Raw genomic sequence first — 17,952 nt, forward strand, 5'->3', positions numbered from 1 at the left:
AAGGCTGTGAAGAGGACGTGGTTACCACGAGAGCAGAACTAGATCTGAACCATATCCATGTGGCAGTCAGTTTGTTTTTACATCATACTCGTGGGGGGGATAGGAATCCCCATAAGACATAAGCACAAAATGGCCACCATATGAATATAGCCATTAGCTGGGCTGCAGCAATGCTACATCCTAAGCACGATCGGTTCTGAAATTATGAGATGATGACATCTAGCACACATTTACATACTATTTATAAATACAGACGGTCAGAGGGAAAAGGAGGACAAGAACCACAGAGGATAGACACAGCTGGTTTAGAGAACAATGTCACGCCGGTTATCCCCCCCACCAAAAAAAAGAAGTATGTTGGTGGAAACAACTCTGCAGTGCAGCTCACCGTGCCCATAAGCGAAGATTGCATTATGATTTAAATACATATTCATAATGCACAAGACAAAGCAGTTCATATCTGTCTCAAATGGTTAGTTTATTAGCACACAGAATCGGAAATATAGATGTTTTATGAGCCTGCGGGAGCCTATACATAATACTGTATACGTCATTTGATGTTATAATTTGTTTTGTGTATTTCTTTCTCTTTTATGTTTTACGCTTTGAAAGCATTTGGAAAACTAAAAGAGAAAGTGATACACAAGCAGCGATGAGATCAGTGCAGCTCAGACAGTGTGGGAGGATACAGCACTGAAGGATTCTGTTCCCACCAGACAGGTTACAGTACACCACGCTAACCAAGAGAGGAGATACAGCACAGACTCAAGATACAGAGACAAGAAGAGAGAACAGAGTAGGAAGGGAGAGAGGGGCAGGTTCTGAGGTTAAGGCTGAGGTTTTTATTTTATGTTATTTCTTTGCCGGTACCTCCACAGCTATGCTAAAGTCCACCATGGACACACTGGTGTTCCTGTGCCAGCACACATGCACCGTGGTGTTACCACGGTGTGGGGTGGGCCTCTCCAGGGAGGTGCGTGACGCCGTCATGTCGTCCTCGGACTCTGCCTCCACCGAGGAGTCCTCTGGGCATTCTGGGAAAGTCATGAGGCTGTTACTACTAGAAGAATGACTTGGGACGATGTGGAAGCAAAAAAACAACAACGACAACATACACACACGCACACAAAGACACATTTCCAACTCAGCTGTAGTTTCATGCATGTGCAGTCTTATGTCGTCGCTGTCAGGTGGAAACCTTGTGTGCTCAAAATATTGACTTTTCAGGAAATCAGGGTGGAAAGAATTACCGGTACCTGTGTTCTATAATCTAGTACTGTAGGTCCAATGAAGTTACTATTTTGCTTTTTTACTATTACTTTTCATTGGTTAAACAGATAGACTTAAACACTTTCAACCTGTTGTCCCTATTGTGGCCATCCCATTTAAGGCGAGAATTGAGTGGTGCTGTTGGGTTGTCGGACAATTGGTTGTCGGACTATTGGCTGTCGGACTGACGCTCATCATGCACCAGTGCGCAGTACTTAGTTCAGACTAGTCATTGGTCCAACAAACGACAACCTACCTCAAACCCTAACCTAACCATAACCGCAAGCACGGGAGCAGCGCATGTTCGAGCGGTTCCCGCATGTCGGACTAATGCTCCGTCGGAATTACGTGCGGATCCCGTTACACTAACACTAAAAACTCATCTTCCCATCATGCACCTGTGCACACCAATGACTAGTCTAAATCTAAACTAAGTACTGCATCCCTTCACACTGTGCATGGGTGCTCAACAGTGCCACCTTATCACCTGTTGGTACTCAAAAACAAACAAAGATGAAATATGGAGAAACAAGGTTTCTGCCTACAGCGATGATATACTGTATTTATATCACTCTTTAAAACAGTTATATTCATACTGATGACTGGACGGAAGTCTTTTATACAGGTATTATCTGGGTATTCCCAGGATGTGAAAGGTTTACTGTAATATCCATTTAGTCGTGGTTATGTGAGATTCCACCATGTTGCGTGCGTGGTAATCAGCCGGGTCAGTAATGTGCGTGTACAGTATGTAACCAACTTACTGTTTTCAATCAGACTGCTGGCCAGCAGGTCAGATGTAGGGCCGTTGCTGCTCTCTGCCATGTCTATTGCCATTTTAATGTCTTCCATCCACTTTTCCATCTCGGACAGAGAACTAAAGACACACATATGGATACAGGTGCTCAGAGTGGACAAAGATACTGTACATTACATCATGTGACCCCACAACGGTTGATGTCTGTCCAACAAAGATCATTAGTCCTTGAACAGGACATTGTACCCTTAAGTAACTGCCTAAACCAGGGGTTCCCAAAGAAATTATTTTGGGTCACCAATTTGTTTTTTACTTTCTTTTTTACAGACCTGAAAATAATTCAACAGAATGAGTGAAATACAATGTAAAAATGATTACAAATACATCTGAACCATAATTGTTACAAAACCCCTAGGCTTAATACATTATATGCGGACAAATGTGCACTAAACGTGCACGTTTATGTGCATAACATCACCTCTGGGATTAGTCGCGAGTCAATGGCAGCATTATTTTGGTGTTGGGGGCCGAAAAGTTTGGGCTCGTTTGCTTATTGGTTATTTTTAAGTGGTGCAACCACTTCCTTACACAGCTGTGAGTGGCTGGCTGGCTGGCTGTGTCTGTCCCTGGCTGTGTCCGAGCACGAAAATAGCATTTGGTTGGTTTTCACAACCAAGTGTCACTGTTGGGCAGCCTAACACACACACCCCCCTGGCGACCCCCGGGGACCACCACAAGGTAACTCTGTAATTTCTCGACCATTTTGGACACGGGGTGGCTTGCTGGAACCGGGCCGGCACCCTGTGGGTCTGGGGGCGCGTTCATGTGGGTCTGGAAGTTTCGGGGAGTTGCACCACTTACTTCAAATGTGTGTGATTTTTTTTTACAAACAAACAGCGTAAATAATGAATGTGCCTTCGTATTTACATTCAGACATTCTTGTTGACACGATGCAATGAGTTACATAATGTCTCTGCTTATAGAACGTCTTCACCAAATAAATGGATACAGATCTCGGGTCCAGATAGTCTTATGTTCTCACCTTGCTGCTACCACAACTGACTGCCGCTGCCCAACCAGGGTGAATGCATGAGGCACACCCCACTCATCCTCACTCTCTCTGATCTGGAAAAAAAAAATACAGAAAATGCATGAGAGAAAGAGAATGAGTATCTAGGACAAGCAAGGACTGAAATAGAGAGCGGAGGTTAAAAAGAGAGAGTCAGGAGACAAGAGAGAGAGACAGATGTAAGGCTGGACAATATATCTCTCGAACATGAACCCGCACATCCCTATTCTGGGCATGGCAAAATAGAAGAACATTTGGCAAAGATGGGCGAACATTCAACGAAAATAGAAGATCTGTTATTTTTGTTATTTGCCGTACAGAAAAGTATATAGGGCTTAAGTGGTTAATGAACAATACAATCGATAAAGTATTTTTTTCAATGTTGCATCTCCATGAACCTGTTTTACTCTGAAGTCTGATTTAATTCAATAAAAACTTAAAACTAAACATTGAGTGTGCAGGACAACACTTACTGTCATGCCATGGAGTGGCAGCTGCCCGTGCACTTTGAACTGATTGGTGGCCGTCATCCCTCTACTTGTGTACAAAATGACGTCGTTGAACTGTTAACAGAGAACAAGAGAGAAATTCTAAAGTAGTGGTCTAAATTCACTTACCCTTTATTCATCTTAGATACAAATGTAATGACTGTTACCACCATGCATTTATGTATTAGATAGCCCACACCAGAAATGCTATCTGATCTGCACAGACCTCAAGAACAATGTAAGATGGCTCAGTATAAAATAAATATTACATAGCCGCATACATTTCCAATCTTTTAGACCAAATGATGAATGTCTTGTTTGACTAAATTATATTTTTACCGACACCATACTGTAGCTGTAAATGACCAGGCAGGAGAAAAGTTCATATCTATATATAAACCACCAGAAGTTATCTTCCTGAGGCTACAGTATGTAAGTGAAGCATACTTGTAAATGTGTCACATCATATGTATTTGAATATATTTTTCCAATGACATTTAATTGAACAATTTATTACTCAGAGGCAGTTTTTACCAGAAAAAACATTCGTTGTTGGAGGCCTTTTCCAGACAGCTTGCTGAGACAGCCCAACCTGATGAACTCCTTAATAACAGAAAGGGGAGGACAAAGACATTAATGAATAAAACAGGACAAAGTTAACCTCATAAAAATGAAATATTGAGGACAATGAATGAAGGCAGATGCTCAGTCCTTGAACTCACCCGCCCAGGAATGACAAGATTTTCAATGCCAATCAAATCTTTCTTAAGCTCCAGTAGCTTCTGGAAGTTCTCCATTTTTATCATGCTTTCCTGAAGCTGTTCCACCACCTCAGACACATCTGCCAGAGCAGCTAGAGACCAACCGGAGAAAAGGCCATTAGAAATAAAAGAGAAAAGCTGGAGAAAGGCTATTGAAATAAAAGAGACCCGCTGGAGAGAATTACATTAGAAATAAAAGAGACGAGATGGAGAAAAGGCCATTAGAAATAAAAGAGCCCAGCCAGGGGAAAAGCAGCTAGCAAGAGAGACATGGTGTGATGTTGTACTGGAGAATGGAGATAGGCATGTTTTTAGTTTAGTTTTTTCCTTGAGCCTTCATTTGATAGGTATACAGTGTGTACTGTAGACAGACAGGAAACAGAGAGAGAGAGAGAGTAGGGGGAGAGAGAGTAGGGGGAGAGAGATTAGGGGAGTGACGAGAGAGAGTAGGGGAGTGACATGCAGCAAATGGTCTGGCTGGAAACTGAACCAGGGACTCGCAGTCTAGCCTCGGTCCCAGGCTTACTCATCTGCGAAGAGAAAAGCCTGGTCACAACCTAAGGCAGAGACGCTATCTGTGGAAGTGTCGGTCCGGAACATCCGTCAGATGCATTTCCCCCGGATACGATATAATTCCGACCAATCACAACACTCGTCTCATTCACAGAGAATGTAAACTGATTTGTAAAGCATCAACGGAATTTCCTTGAGCGGTACTTCCGCCCAAATCCTGCAACTTCCTCCCAAAACAAATGATAGCGTCTACAGCGCAGGTCATGACTCGCAGTCATGCATTGGAGACCATGTGATATGTGCCCCCAGCTAACCATTCGCTTATCAGGTCGCCCTGAGATATGCCTGTTTGAACATGAAGGTACGGTACAGTACAGTCAAATTAATTCAAATGAGCTGTATTGGCATGAGAAAACATACATGGTTTACATTGCCAAAGCAAGTGTCAAAATATAATAAAAACTATACAGTCAGCGAGTACCTCTGCAGTCCCTGAAGTCCACGTGAGTTGGTGGGTAGTGCTTGCACAGGCGCTCCAAAATCTGCTTGTAATGCATGAGACGGTGCAGCGGCCGTAGTATGAAGACATTGAGGGGGATGTAGCACACCTTCTGCAGCTCAAAGTCCCTGCATAGGCCCTCCAACCTGCGAGACCCCCGGCACACCTTCTCCAGTTCCACCAGGGCCTCCGACTGCTTCTGGAGGTTTGCCGTCAGGGGCTAATGTGGACAGAATTAATACTAACACGGTCAGCAATCAGCATTACAGTTCTAGGTGGATAGTTTTGTTAAATTGGACACTAGTAGTACCCCTAGGGGGTATTAAGAAACTTTAAAATCTTTTGTTTTGTTTTGTTTTATTAACATTAAAAGGCCAACAAATAACATAAAATAGACCATTGAAGACAGGACACCACAAATGTGTCACAGTCAGTATCAGGAATAATGTTATGTGCTGCTGAAGTGGTGTACTTAGTTAAAAACTAATTTGAATGAAGAAAGTTTGAGAACCACTTTTCTAATACAGAACAAATATTTTCTCTGAACTGGAATCAAACCAACAACATTATATGGTATTCCATTACAATATTGAAGCATTTGTGAGCTTTAAATATAATGATAGTTAGCTTTTTACCTTTAGGGCTTGGAGGTTCTTCAACATGACATCACCAATTCGCTGATAGTCTCCTTTGATGTGAGCATTGGAACGCCCTTCCCTGAAGAAGAGAATGCATCAGCACTTCTCATGCTTGAAATGTTATAGAGCTACTGGCCTCTGTAAACTCCTACAGAAAAGAACAGTGCATAAAGCCTATTGATTGCTCAAGAAAGCATCAGTGTTCACTCAAGATTAATTCCAATCAAGTTTGAACTTAATTGACCAGCATCACCAGCAGGTGTCTCCCTTGAGCAAAATGTAACCCATCCACATGCAAATGTGAATGGCCTGCCTCAGTGGATTTCATGCAAAATGTCTGTAGTTTTCGGATCACATAGCCTACTGAAAAAAATTAAACACTGGATACATTTTTTAAATAAATAAACATAACCTTTTTATTAAGTATCTCTGCTCTACTTCTGGTCAACAAGAAGGATAGAAGATATTTTAATTATGCAAAGTAGCTATGGAGTTAAATGTAGTATAATACTGCACATGCTCTACCCATTTGACTGTGGTCCTTGTCAACACCAGAGGCTCAACTTTAGTCACTTTCAAAGAGGCTCAACTTTAGTCACTTTCATTCTCATTCCAGAGGTCTCACATTGACATAGTCACATTAGGAATTGAAATAAAAAATATGTCTGTGGCTAAAGGCCATATCCTTAACCCCTGACAGCATGTCAGGCCTTATGTGTCACAGTCTGCGGACGTGTGTGTGTGTCTATGTGATACATCGACATCATTAAGAGGATCAGACAGTAGAAGCCCACAGGCAAGAAAAGGCAAGCCTTGATGCGGCACAGCGGTTGCCATGGAGACGTCAGCACCTCAGGTCTTTTAAGGGGAGGGGGGGTTGTTCTGGCGAGCCCTCAGAGACTGTACGCCAATAATGCTCATTAAATAAGGGTCAGGAATTATGATCAATCGTTCCGAAGAGATCCGACTGTCCACGTTGTCAGTCAGCCCTGCGGCGGTAAGCCTGTAAGTGATGGTTTTAGGGCAGTGGTTCCCAAACTTTTTAGCTTGTAACCTAAAAGAGAGGTTAGCCTGAGACCTAAACGGCAGATCTATAAGCTCACAACGCTTGTAGCTTGTAGATCGACTATTTTCACTACTTCTTAAACATTTGTTTTCTGATATATGAAATTTCTTAGATTGTCCTTGAAATCATTCATCAGTCATGAAATTACTGGAATATTTTTTGAATTCTCTTTTGAAATATTAATTCAACAAAATGTAGTAAACAAACTACTAGGGACCCATAACAATGTGTCTGAGTGTATGTGTACATTGACAAAGCAATGGTTTCTCACCATTGAGCCAATCTCTGCTCCACCTCCCTGAGGAAGCTTGTGTGGAACTTGTGCAGAGGCTCAAAGTTGGAGAAGATGGCACTTTTCAGAGACTCAGGAATAGCCTCTTCCTTACCTACAGCACCCTGAAAAGACTGAAATCACATGCACGTGCGCACGCACACACACACACACACACACACACACACACACACACACACACACACACACACACACACACACACACACACACACACACACACACACACACACACACACACACACACACACACACACACACACACACACACACACACACACACACACACACACACAGTGAATTTACAGCAATAATTTGATTTTGGAGGTAAAGCATCAAGTAAGTCAAAGAGTTTTGCTAATCTTATTTTAGATACATTTTCAATGGTACCACAGATTTTAGCCAATCTACAAGTTCAGTTGTGAGCTTGTAATCAGCTTTTATTTGCCTTTGTTATTAATCTTTTTAAATATATATAAATATATATATATAAAATAAAATTGGGGGGGGAAATGGAAAACAATTAGTTTTTTGTTTTGGATGGACGACCTGTGTGTGTTCCTTTTGTTTAGCAGTCACACCTCATGACCTCCCTTTAAATCCTTTAACTGCGAGGGATGAACGGAGTAATCGATAGCCCATCATTCTCAACGGCAGCCCCAGGGACCACCTCATTAAGAACAAGCCCATCAGATTAAGGCTAACGAGAAACATTGTGTGCCGCATGTTTGGGAGAAAAGGCTTTATTTAGCTAGTAGTGTGAGGTGGGAACGGGCCGGGGAAGCTCAGAGGAAACAGAGCATTGTAAGAGAGGCTTGGGAAGAGAACCAGAGGGCAACAGCTGTTCTTCAGATGACTTCACCCTAACAGCAGCACCAGTCTGTGGGCGAGAGACGGAGAAAGACAGATATAGAGGGAATGGAGAAAGCGACAGAGCTGGGGAGCAAGAATAGCAGGAGCGGGAGAGAGAGCTAGAACGAATGGCGTGTGCACACACACGTGCATAAACACACACATGCGCACACACACACGCGCACACACACACACGCACACACACTCCGAAAAAGGATGGGGAGAGGAGCCAACCCAAATATTTATGAGATGTGTGGAGGGCCTTCTCTGAACATCAGGAGGATGAGAAAAGCTGTAGCCCTTAAAAAGACAGAAATGGGCTCTCTGTGGAGAAGAACCACAGCACTTTGTCTGTCTGTCTGTCTGTCTGCCCGTCTCTCTCTCACACACGGCCTATTAAGAACATCCCCCTGTTTGCAGAGGAGATGAGTAGCCCCTCCTGTTTAATATCCTGCTGTCATTGGATCTTCCCCTAAGATCAGACCAAATACAAATGTGGCCATATATTATGATGAGTGAGTATTATAGTGTGTGTGTGTGTGTATATACACTATAACAACCCCGTGAAACCTAAAGAATCTAGTCTGAAGAAGGAAGTCAACTCCAGTGAGAAAGGGGACACACACACACACACACACACACACACACACACACACACACACACACGATTTATTATTCAAAGCCTTGAGTGAGACTAACGGATAAATGCTTTTTGGACCACTGCTCTGGTGGAAAAAAGTAGGAAAAAAAGAATCACAGCTACCGTAAAATCCCTGTATCGCCTAGTTCCCACTGTATGTTTTGCGGGTTGGGCAGCTAACCGGAATAATCGATGTTTTCTCCCCAGAGGAGAGGAGAAAACAAACAAGAGAGCAGTGTTTTGACAGAGAGGGGGCCCCTGCCTTAAGCCTAATTTGTACTCTGTCACGACTGAAAATCAGTCATTCATCCACAGATAATATGGTGTATCTATGGTCTTATCTTACCACTGTTACCACCTCCAGGTCCTTCAAATAGGTTCGTTCCGTGGTCAGCAGCTCCTTGGCTATGAAGTAGGCCCGGTCGGTTGGGAACCTCTGCAGGAAGCACACCAAAAGACAATGAGAGACACAAACTGGACCATTTGCCTGCAAATGAGTGCTTCATGTCCCTTTTCTCCATCCCATCAATTGTATTTCCTGACACATAACCCATTTCTTCGATTTGGTAGACAGTACATAGCCTACGCCCCAGTGGGTAGTTATTTAGGACAGGTAATCTAGGTCCTGCGCTATTTTAAGCATGAGACAGTAGTGTTTTTTAAGTACAGGCATTAAAATATGACACGTTATACTGTCGATCTGCTATTTTCACTATTTTTGAAAAACTGAATTTATTTCAATTTCCACCTATGATAACATGCCCAAAATAGGGATGCCAGGTTGAAAGTGGTTAAGAGGGGCCCTCACTGGACCACAAACCACAAACCTTCCTCCGAACCTCATCTTCATCATCAGTGCGAACGCTGCAGGCATCGTTGAGCAGGGGGCTGGTGAGGGGCGAGGGCTGTCGACCATCTGGACTGTGACCACACAGATCCAGGGACTTCTGACCATTGACCATTCCCTGGGAATGGCCAGAGGAGGCGGACAGGTGCGGACTGTTAGCCACCACAGCTGTACAGGTTCAGGCAGGAATCGCAGAGATGGGGGAGGAAGGGGAGAGCCAAGTTAGAGTTTTGCAAATAACAGCAAACACACAAGTCTAGCAGACCTGGGAAAAACAGCAAATCATTTTAACCTGTTTGGAGTACTAGATAATGGGACAATGAAGTGGGGTTTGCCACATTAGAGCACTACAGACAGTATGAGGTGCACTACTATACTATCACAGAACAGTATACCACATTAGTATATTGTCCTAAGTGGCAAACCCTATTCAGTGACACCAGGGTGAGTTAAAACAAGCCATATTTAAAGTACAATTTGGCCCAGGTCTACACAGTGTATGTGAGCCACACAAGACTATAGAGCAATGAGGATTTTCCTCTGGCTGGTGACATTCAGTCATCATCATGACTCAGTCCACAGTCCAGACAGCCCTGATGCTCGGCTTCCCCCACCACTGCTGGGCTTTCAACACGAGGCCAGCCGAGGTACACACTCTGCTACTGATTGGATCAGTAGCCTACAACAATCAAGAGAAATGGCTTGTCCTATGCCATCTACACTACGGTCACTAAACCTACTTATGGCAAATTTATGCTTTGTCGTATGATGGTGTCACTTGCCAGATTTTCAACATAAAAATCCCAATAATTTTTCGGTTGAAAATCTGTTATTGTATGCCCGGCAAGTGTACGCAGTCGTACAACAAAATATAAATTAGGCTTTACTCACTATGTTGACTGAGCATATTTTCCACCACTGTCTGGGTTGTCCTCTGACAGGTGGGCATGAACAGAAGAGTGATTAAACACACCAGCACCACCTCTGGGATGGCGTTTCCTCAACACAACCGCACAACTCCAGTTAGGCTTTCTTTGCTCAAAGAAACGAAAACAGCTAGAAGGTTAGCGCTTTGCTTAATAAACGAACACAACTGTGGTTAAGTTCTGCTCTACACATTACAGAGGAAGGGAGGGGAACCCACAATAGCAACAATACAAGCACATTCACAAGACAGACATGACTGAATTTAACAGACTACAGACATTTAGCAACACAACTAACACTACAACATCTAGCCTACGACAATAGGCAGAGGGGAGGCTAACAGAGAAAGCCCTGTACTGTGACAATGACGTTGGCGTCTCAAAATGACGATTCGGCAATTCCGCTGGATAAAGGTCAACTTTTATTGACACTAGCATGACACAGCTTCATACAATGTTAAAATGAATCAAATCTTCCATTAAGAGGGGAGGATATAAAATGTACCACAACCACATAATTTGTTAAGAGGGACATTGTGAGTGGACGAGAGAGACTGAGAGATGGGGAGAGAGAGGGGGTGGTGCGGGGGCAAGGGCAGTAAGAAAAGCTTTTCTGAATTAATGAATACAATTCTAGGCCTCGTCTAATATTAAGTACCTCGAAGGTCTGCCTCATGCATTTATCAACGCAGCCTTGTGACATAAATTTCAGTTACTTTACTAAGACAGCCATTTGGACATGAGGAACACAGAGGTTCCCAATAATTACCGTAATACAAAACAGTTTTAATTAAACTGCCATTTATAATTGTAACATGTTCATGTTCGTTATATTTTTATGATAAACATCAAATAGTAATATTCTCTATTGACTAAGATGTTGGCTTACATTATTTGTCATTAAAATGAAATGATGTCATTATTGTGACTTGAAGTCAACGGATTGATTGAACACAACCAGGGCAGGTGAGCCGCAGCCGTCCTGCGTTAGAGAAACATGCGGTGGAATCAAAACTCTTAAGGCTTGATTATACTTTGTTGCACGTGGTGTGGTGTCGCACAACTACGTAGAAATCAGGCTTATATGACAGCAATGGTTGCAAACACACACAAGCCTCATCTCTAGACCTGTGAGTTTCAGTTGCCACATCAGCACTGTTAGATTAAGTTATCTAGAGTTAATCAGGTTTAGCGAACAAATGCCAGGCTTGACACTTTCCATCTGCTCCAAAATGTATACTGTAATGTCGTTATGATACTCTGCATTTTCAAGAGAATGTGTAGCAGTCTGACACTCCAGATCTACAAGAGAGCATTGTGTACCAGTGAGGGTTCTCTCACACTGCAGTGATCCAGTAACACCGTATTAACATCATCTCTCTTAGCTTTCAAACTCATCTGTGAATTCATTCAATGGGCCATGAAAAATCTAATATTTTCATACTCCACAAAATCTCACTCATTGCTGAAAGTGTCTGGGAGGGCCATAGAAGCAGTAAAGCACTTGACAGTGATGGATGAGCCAAGAGACTTGGAGCTTTCAGGTGCTGCCCTTAAACTGCCTTTCACACCTACATTACACATACACATACATGGAGTACTGTACATACTGAATCCTGCCCCTATTGTCCAGGCTATTCACAAACCTAAACCTTAACCTGACGCGTTTTCTCATTTCCAGTCTGGCCACTGTCCTCTGTCTGCTCTGTACTGTACCTGGTAACTGGATAAGTGCAGTAAGGGGGAACCCAGTTACTGGTAGTCTCTTTCTCCTTCTTACATACATACAGTAGTAAATGACAGAACAGCAGTACAGGTACAGGTGGTTTACATGCTGTCAGAGAGGGAAAACAGAGAAAGGATAAGACACTTTTCATGCTGACAGAATTGCATACATCAGAAAAAGAAAGGTGAACAGAACAGAATTGTGATATAAAGCAAATCGCTTGCTCAAACAACACAATGTAATGCAAAACAAAGAAACATGACAAAAATGAAGCAAAAAATAAGATTGGTGTGCCACAGAGCAGAAATAAAAAGTGCAGTGCCATTTTGTTAAAAGAATTGCAAACTTTGCAGTGTCTGGGAAAGGGCAAGCCAGTGAGTTGTGTTTACACCCCTTATGGGAAGGCTACTTAGATTTGTTGAGTCCAAAACCAAAAGAATGTTTGCCCGAGACATGCTAACACAGGTCAAGTGCAGAGCAGGCCATCACCAGTGAGCCTAAGAGCCTTAATCTGATGTGGCATGACCAAGCTACCACTACAACAGATGTTTCACTAAATTATAATCACACTTCAATTCATCTTGAACAGACCACAGTTGTCTCATATCCTATGAGACGATATACATCAACAATGTGAGATAACATGTCCTTTCCCTATTACTTTCACAACAATGATAGGAAAACTAGCGATCCTTTACCAATTGATAAAGGAGAGAAGTTATTGTAAACAAAGACTATGGAAAACCGATTAGGCGCTCAGGGTGGGACTTGAAGCCAATCTGATCTACAAACTAACTATCACTGACGAGACCAGCATAGGAGACTTAGGAGTATACAGTATTAACAATACAAAGAGATATGATTACTTCCATAAATATCTACAAGAGTTCTGTCCACATTATAACATATACATATACAATCCAGATCACTTGAGACTGACTATCCTCATCTCCATTCAGCATGTCCACCAGAAAGGTCAACGGGTTTCAACTATAAAATATTTCCACATTAATCGACCTACCCAATAAACAATAGAACATTCATCTACTATTGTCAGTTAAAAAATAATATTGATATGCATTCTTTCTATAGAAGGAAATAATAAAGGCATCTGACGGAGGAGCTGGACTCTGCTCAAAGAATAAGAAAAAGTGCAACACCAGAATTAAGTTTCCAAAATATCATCTTTCATATAGGAGCATTGGGAACTGTCGCTCTTTAGTAAAAATAACTGACTGTACAATCTTAAATCATAGGAATTGGCACTTAAACACAACCTTTTACAAAGATATGTTAATAATCAACACATATGGACGTGAAAGATAAGCCCTCAATGTGATGAATGAAAAGGCTTTCAATCCATCCCTTCTTCAATGCAATTTCACAAAGGTCAGCTCATCCCAATGGGAGACAGACTGGATTTAGATTTAGACAGTGCTTCTATTATGCAGTGCACAGGAAGAGCACACAACACATTGGTCCACTTGGTTCCCTGGTCCCCTGACAGGAAAAAAAAATCTATTCCTTTATGAACTGCTCATCACCTCCAATATCCCATTTGTACCCAGAGGCAAGCTCCCTACAGTATATTCTCCTCGGTTGCAGATATGAAGCCTAACAACTGAACACCGGAACCACATCCTCATCACTAAAGGCATGGCCACTGTCATCCTCTGCCTCCTCATCCAGCTGGAGGCTACCAAAGGAGTACTTGTTCCTGGGTATTGGGGAAGAGTGCTTTCCATTTATGGGGTTACCACCACCATGCGTCAGTGTGTCGCTCTCAGGGCTGCCCCTGGCGGCCTCTATCTCGGACTCGCTAGACTCTGAACCACTGGTAGTGGAGCCGTCGTGCATCTGAACGGCACCCACATGTGTTGCACTGGGCTGCCCTAAGCGCTTCTGCAGAGGGCTGGCCCTGGCCCGCCCGGGTACCGTCAGGCCGTTGGCCAACATACGGCGCTCTAGAGCGGCGAAGCGCTCGGCCCGGGACAGGACAGGCCGGGGCTCGTGTGCGAGCACGGGCAATGTCTGGCTCAGGACACAGGGGTCTGTGTCAGAGCGGTTCTGCATTTGATGGAGCTTCTGTAAGTGTGGAGAACGGCTCAGGATGGGAGAGTAGCTACCGCTGTGAGGGAGACCCTCATCGCTACGGGTTCCCTGCGCCCAAGTGTCAAGGCCGCGGCGGGGGGCAGAGCTCAGGCCATTCTGCTCAGCGTAACTGAGGGAGCCTGCTCGGTGGAAGGTGCTTATCACGGGGCTGGAGGTGGCACTCTTGGAACCTGCCGCATGTCGAACTGTAAGGGGACTGCTCCTGCTACTGTGCAGCAGTCCACTCTGTACACTGTAGACACTGGGCTCCGTCACAGCGTTGTGGAGAGGGCTTTGATAGCCATAGCGCATCTGCTTGACTGATACATCCAGCTCACTGCTCATGTTGAGCTGGGCTTTAGGAGAGGATGGGGATTCCCTGCATCTCATCCTGCCTAGAGGGTGCTGAGCCTGCACAGCCCCGTCGACACTCCCAGTGCCAGAGCCACGGCGTGGCATGTCCTGCTTGTCATAATTGTGGTTAGCGTTAAACCTGCTAGCTGGGCCCCATGTCATATCATATACACTATCTATATCACCGCAGTCAATGTAGGGGATTGAGGAGCTGCTGCCTTTAGCAGCCCAAGAGGCTGGACCTGTACTCAGATGCTCTGCGTGGTACGGCCTGGAGTCTCTGGCCTCTTCCGTCCCCGGGCTGGCCCCGGGCCCCTGTCTGTCCTCACGGCCGTTTCTCTGGCTGGAAGGGCTGGCCCGTGTCCGCAGGGCTGAGGGGTCTTCAGCACTCACCAACGCCGACTCCTTCCAGTTGCGCCGAGTCGGAGAGTCAACCATATCTCCTGGAGCTCCACTCTGGCGAGAAGGAGCAGTAAACGAGAAATACTTTTAATTTATGATCATGACGTGATCGATTCAGTCATAGACACGAAATCAATACTGACATTTTGAATGAACGGACCTAATTAACCGTTGCTTTGTATATAATGAAAACAATCAGATGGCCAGCAGACACAGCTGCTCCTGTTATGGACCACTTTGCTTGTAATGGTTTAGGAGTACTGAAGGAATGATTGAGACACCAACCTCTGTTGGCACTTCATGGCGGCGTGGAGAAGGCAACGGTGACAGACGACTGTTGCATTGGATCCGACTGTGTTTCCTAGGAGACAGGTTGACAGAGGTCAGCGTTCAGGGTCTCCAAACTGTCTGCAGGGGCAGACTACATGTGTCAAAAAACTGAAAATGCACAGAGCCTTTACCTTTCAAATGGGATCTTTTTAAATTCTGATTCCTTTACATAATCAATCACCTGCTTCTGTGTGCGACCGCTGCAGAGACAAGCACAAGTGGGATGACAAAGGTAAGTGAACTATCGTCAAGAGCTAGGGGAGATAACGTGTGTTATGTAACAGGTAGAAATTAGATTCACAGGCTGGCAGTGGTGGTGCCGGTACTTCATCAAACTTGCCAGCTTTCTTAAACGCATAAAACCTTCGTATTGTACATCAAATAGTGAAAGTCTACAAGCTCACAACTCGTTGAGCTGTGAGCTTGAATGTTTGCCTACTATGACATGCCCAAAATAAGGATGCTAGGTTTCATGTGGTTAACTGTCCAGAGAGAGAGAGAGAGAGAGAGAGAGAGAGAGAGAGAGAGAGAGAGAGAGAGAGAGAGGTCTAACCAGCCTACCTGAATCTGAACGAGGAGCCTCGTGAAAACAGCACAGGTTTGGGCTTGGGCTTGGGCTCTTCAAAGAGGCGGAAGAAGGCATGGTATTCAACACAGATCTTCCAGAAGACTTTACAGCAGTCCCTGCTGCCCATCAGGAACTCTAGAGTGTCCTGATATGAACTCTGGTACAAGGTAGGCACATTTATAGTTATGTTACTTGCCAATGATATATTTACATTTGTAATTCCAAGCATCAATTGAGTATATTAACATACTGTAGCAGCAAATTTACTCATACATCATACCCCACTCCGAGTATGATGTACAGTATTGTACGGGCTGCTGTGTGAAAATGGACAATATGTTTTGCGTTTTACAGAGAGGTCAAGAAGCATGACTTACATTTAAATCTGGCCTGAGCTTGATAAGGAATCGTTTCCTTTTGAAGCTTAGCTTACGCACTTTAGACCAGTTGAAGGCATTGATCTTCGTTTGTCCCTGTTGAGAGCATTAATAAACTTTCACTTGGGCTGAAATAGACAACAATATTCAGACTTTTACCACCAAAGACATCTATTGAAAACAGACTGTAACTGACCATTGGCCATGTGAATACGGTCAATGTTACCAAACCACCCATCATACTTTTTTTCACCTTCACAAGAAGCATTTCTGCTTTCCTTAGTGTCATCTATCCATTGCACATTCTATGTTCCGTGTTCCTTTCTTCACTGTTCTCTCTTCCATATTCGAACAGTTTCACACCAAATTTCACCCACAATTTTACACACATCACAAACGTGTGATGTGTGTCAATGAAGCTGACTCCAAAGTACACATTTCAGCTAATCACCTGAATGACCAGGACTCCAGTGTGTCCCACTGCAAGGCTGAGCCTGGTACCCTCCCGGTCCTTTGCAGGGTGGAGGCGAATCCCATACATCTCCAGACGGCGCGCCACCTCCAATAGCTGGTAGTCTGATTCTGCAGGTGTCTGACCGCTAAAGAAAAAACACACACAAAGTTACGGGTTAATTTGTACTGATCTGACAAAGAAAGTATGTGTTTTGGTAAAGAGCAGAATGTACACAGTATAGAAGCCAGGTATTAAAGAACTCAATATACCCTACTGGTTTCACCCTCATCTTACTGTAGCGTGGATTATACCTTCAGCAGTTTAGTACAAATTACTGAGATCACGATACGTGGAAATCCTTTCGTGTATCTCACTAATTGAGGTCAGAGTTCAAATAGAACTGGTCTTCCCATGTTCATTTGATACGAGACAGAACGAGGAGGGGAATAAGCTGCATACTAACTGACTTTACAATTTCTTATCAGCACAAAGCCTTCCTGTTTCCTGTATGTGGCACTGGTACTTAATTTGAGACTTAACTCTCAGCACGGCACCCTGCCAAAAACACTGTGGTTACGGTTATCAACTGTTAAGCCTTAAAATTTAAAAAAAGAAATAGTCAGAAATTTGGGCATTCACATCTAATGGGGCTCCTTTCATGTGTCAGCTTCCAGCTGTGATCCCATCTCATCCGTGGCACCACTGTAGCGTGGGGGTGAGACAGGGGCCGGCCGTATTTTGGCAAAAATGCAGTTACGCTGCGTCAATCAGTACACTTCGAGATTGGATGGTGGCAAAAGATCCGGAAGCTTTTTATTGATGCACACTCGGTGCAACTCAGTGGTGTCAGTGCTGAGGAAAGATTGGGGAAAGGAGATGGGTTCAAGAACACATTCCCCTAAACAAATGTTCTCATTAGATGCAGGAGAATAGGTTCAGAGACAGTCTGAGGTCTTAACCCGTTAACCCTTCTGGCAGAGGCTATGTGACACATTTGGCTGGTTGGTCTGAAGGAGCATTCTAGTCCTTTTGGGG

General features: G+C 43.8%; 1 protein-coding gene across 2 annotated transcripts in view; it reads right to left on the bottom strand.

The window, feature by feature from the left end:
* LOC308331162 (FERM, ARHGEF and pleckstrin domain-containing protein 1-like) overlaps positions 1–17,952 on the bottom strand; it is a 59,678-nt gene that overhangs the window by 2,821 nt on the left and 38,905 nt on the right. The window contains exons 8-24 of one of the 2 annotated variants that reach the window (XM_080786394.1): positions 16,915–17,062; positions 16,464–16,559; positions 16,080–16,243; positions 15,650–15,718; positions 15,474–15,549; positions 15,035–15,242; positions 9,670–9,857; positions 9,189–9,278; positions 7,332–7,465; positions 5,992–6,073; positions 5,339–5,576; positions 4,306–4,436; positions 4,118–4,186; positions 3,569–3,658; positions 3,069–3,151; positions 2,034–2,146; positions 871–1,034 (exon numbers count right to left, since the gene is read on the bottom strand). In XM_080786394.1, coding sequence (XP_080642520.1) covers positions 871–1,034; positions 2,034–2,146; positions 3,069–3,151; positions 3,569–3,658; positions 4,118–4,186; positions 4,306–4,436; positions 5,339–5,576; positions 5,992–6,073; positions 7,332–7,465; positions 9,189–9,278; positions 9,670–9,857; positions 15,035–15,242; positions 15,474–15,549; positions 15,650–15,718; positions 16,080–16,243; positions 16,464–16,559; positions 16,915–17,062 — 2,143 coding nt within the window. Of the gene's footprint in view, positions 1–870; positions 1,035–2,033; positions 2,147–3,068; positions 3,152–3,568; positions 3,659–4,117; positions 4,187–4,305; positions 4,437–5,338; positions 5,577–5,991; positions 6,074–7,331; positions 7,466–9,188; positions 9,279–9,669; positions 9,858–15,028; positions 15,243–15,473; positions 15,550–15,649; positions 15,719–16,079; positions 16,244–16,463; positions 16,560–16,914; positions 17,063–17,952 lie in introns of both variants that reach the window. The other variant, XM_080786393.1, reaches the window with a different exon arrangement.

This window comes from Protomyctophum bolini (assembly GCF_963924005.1).
Source record: "Protomyctophum bolini genome assembly, chromosome: 16".
In the NCBI taxonomy this organism is placed as follows: Eukaryota; Metazoa; Chordata; class Actinopteri; order Myctophiformes; family Myctophidae; genus Protomyctophum; species Protomyctophum bolini.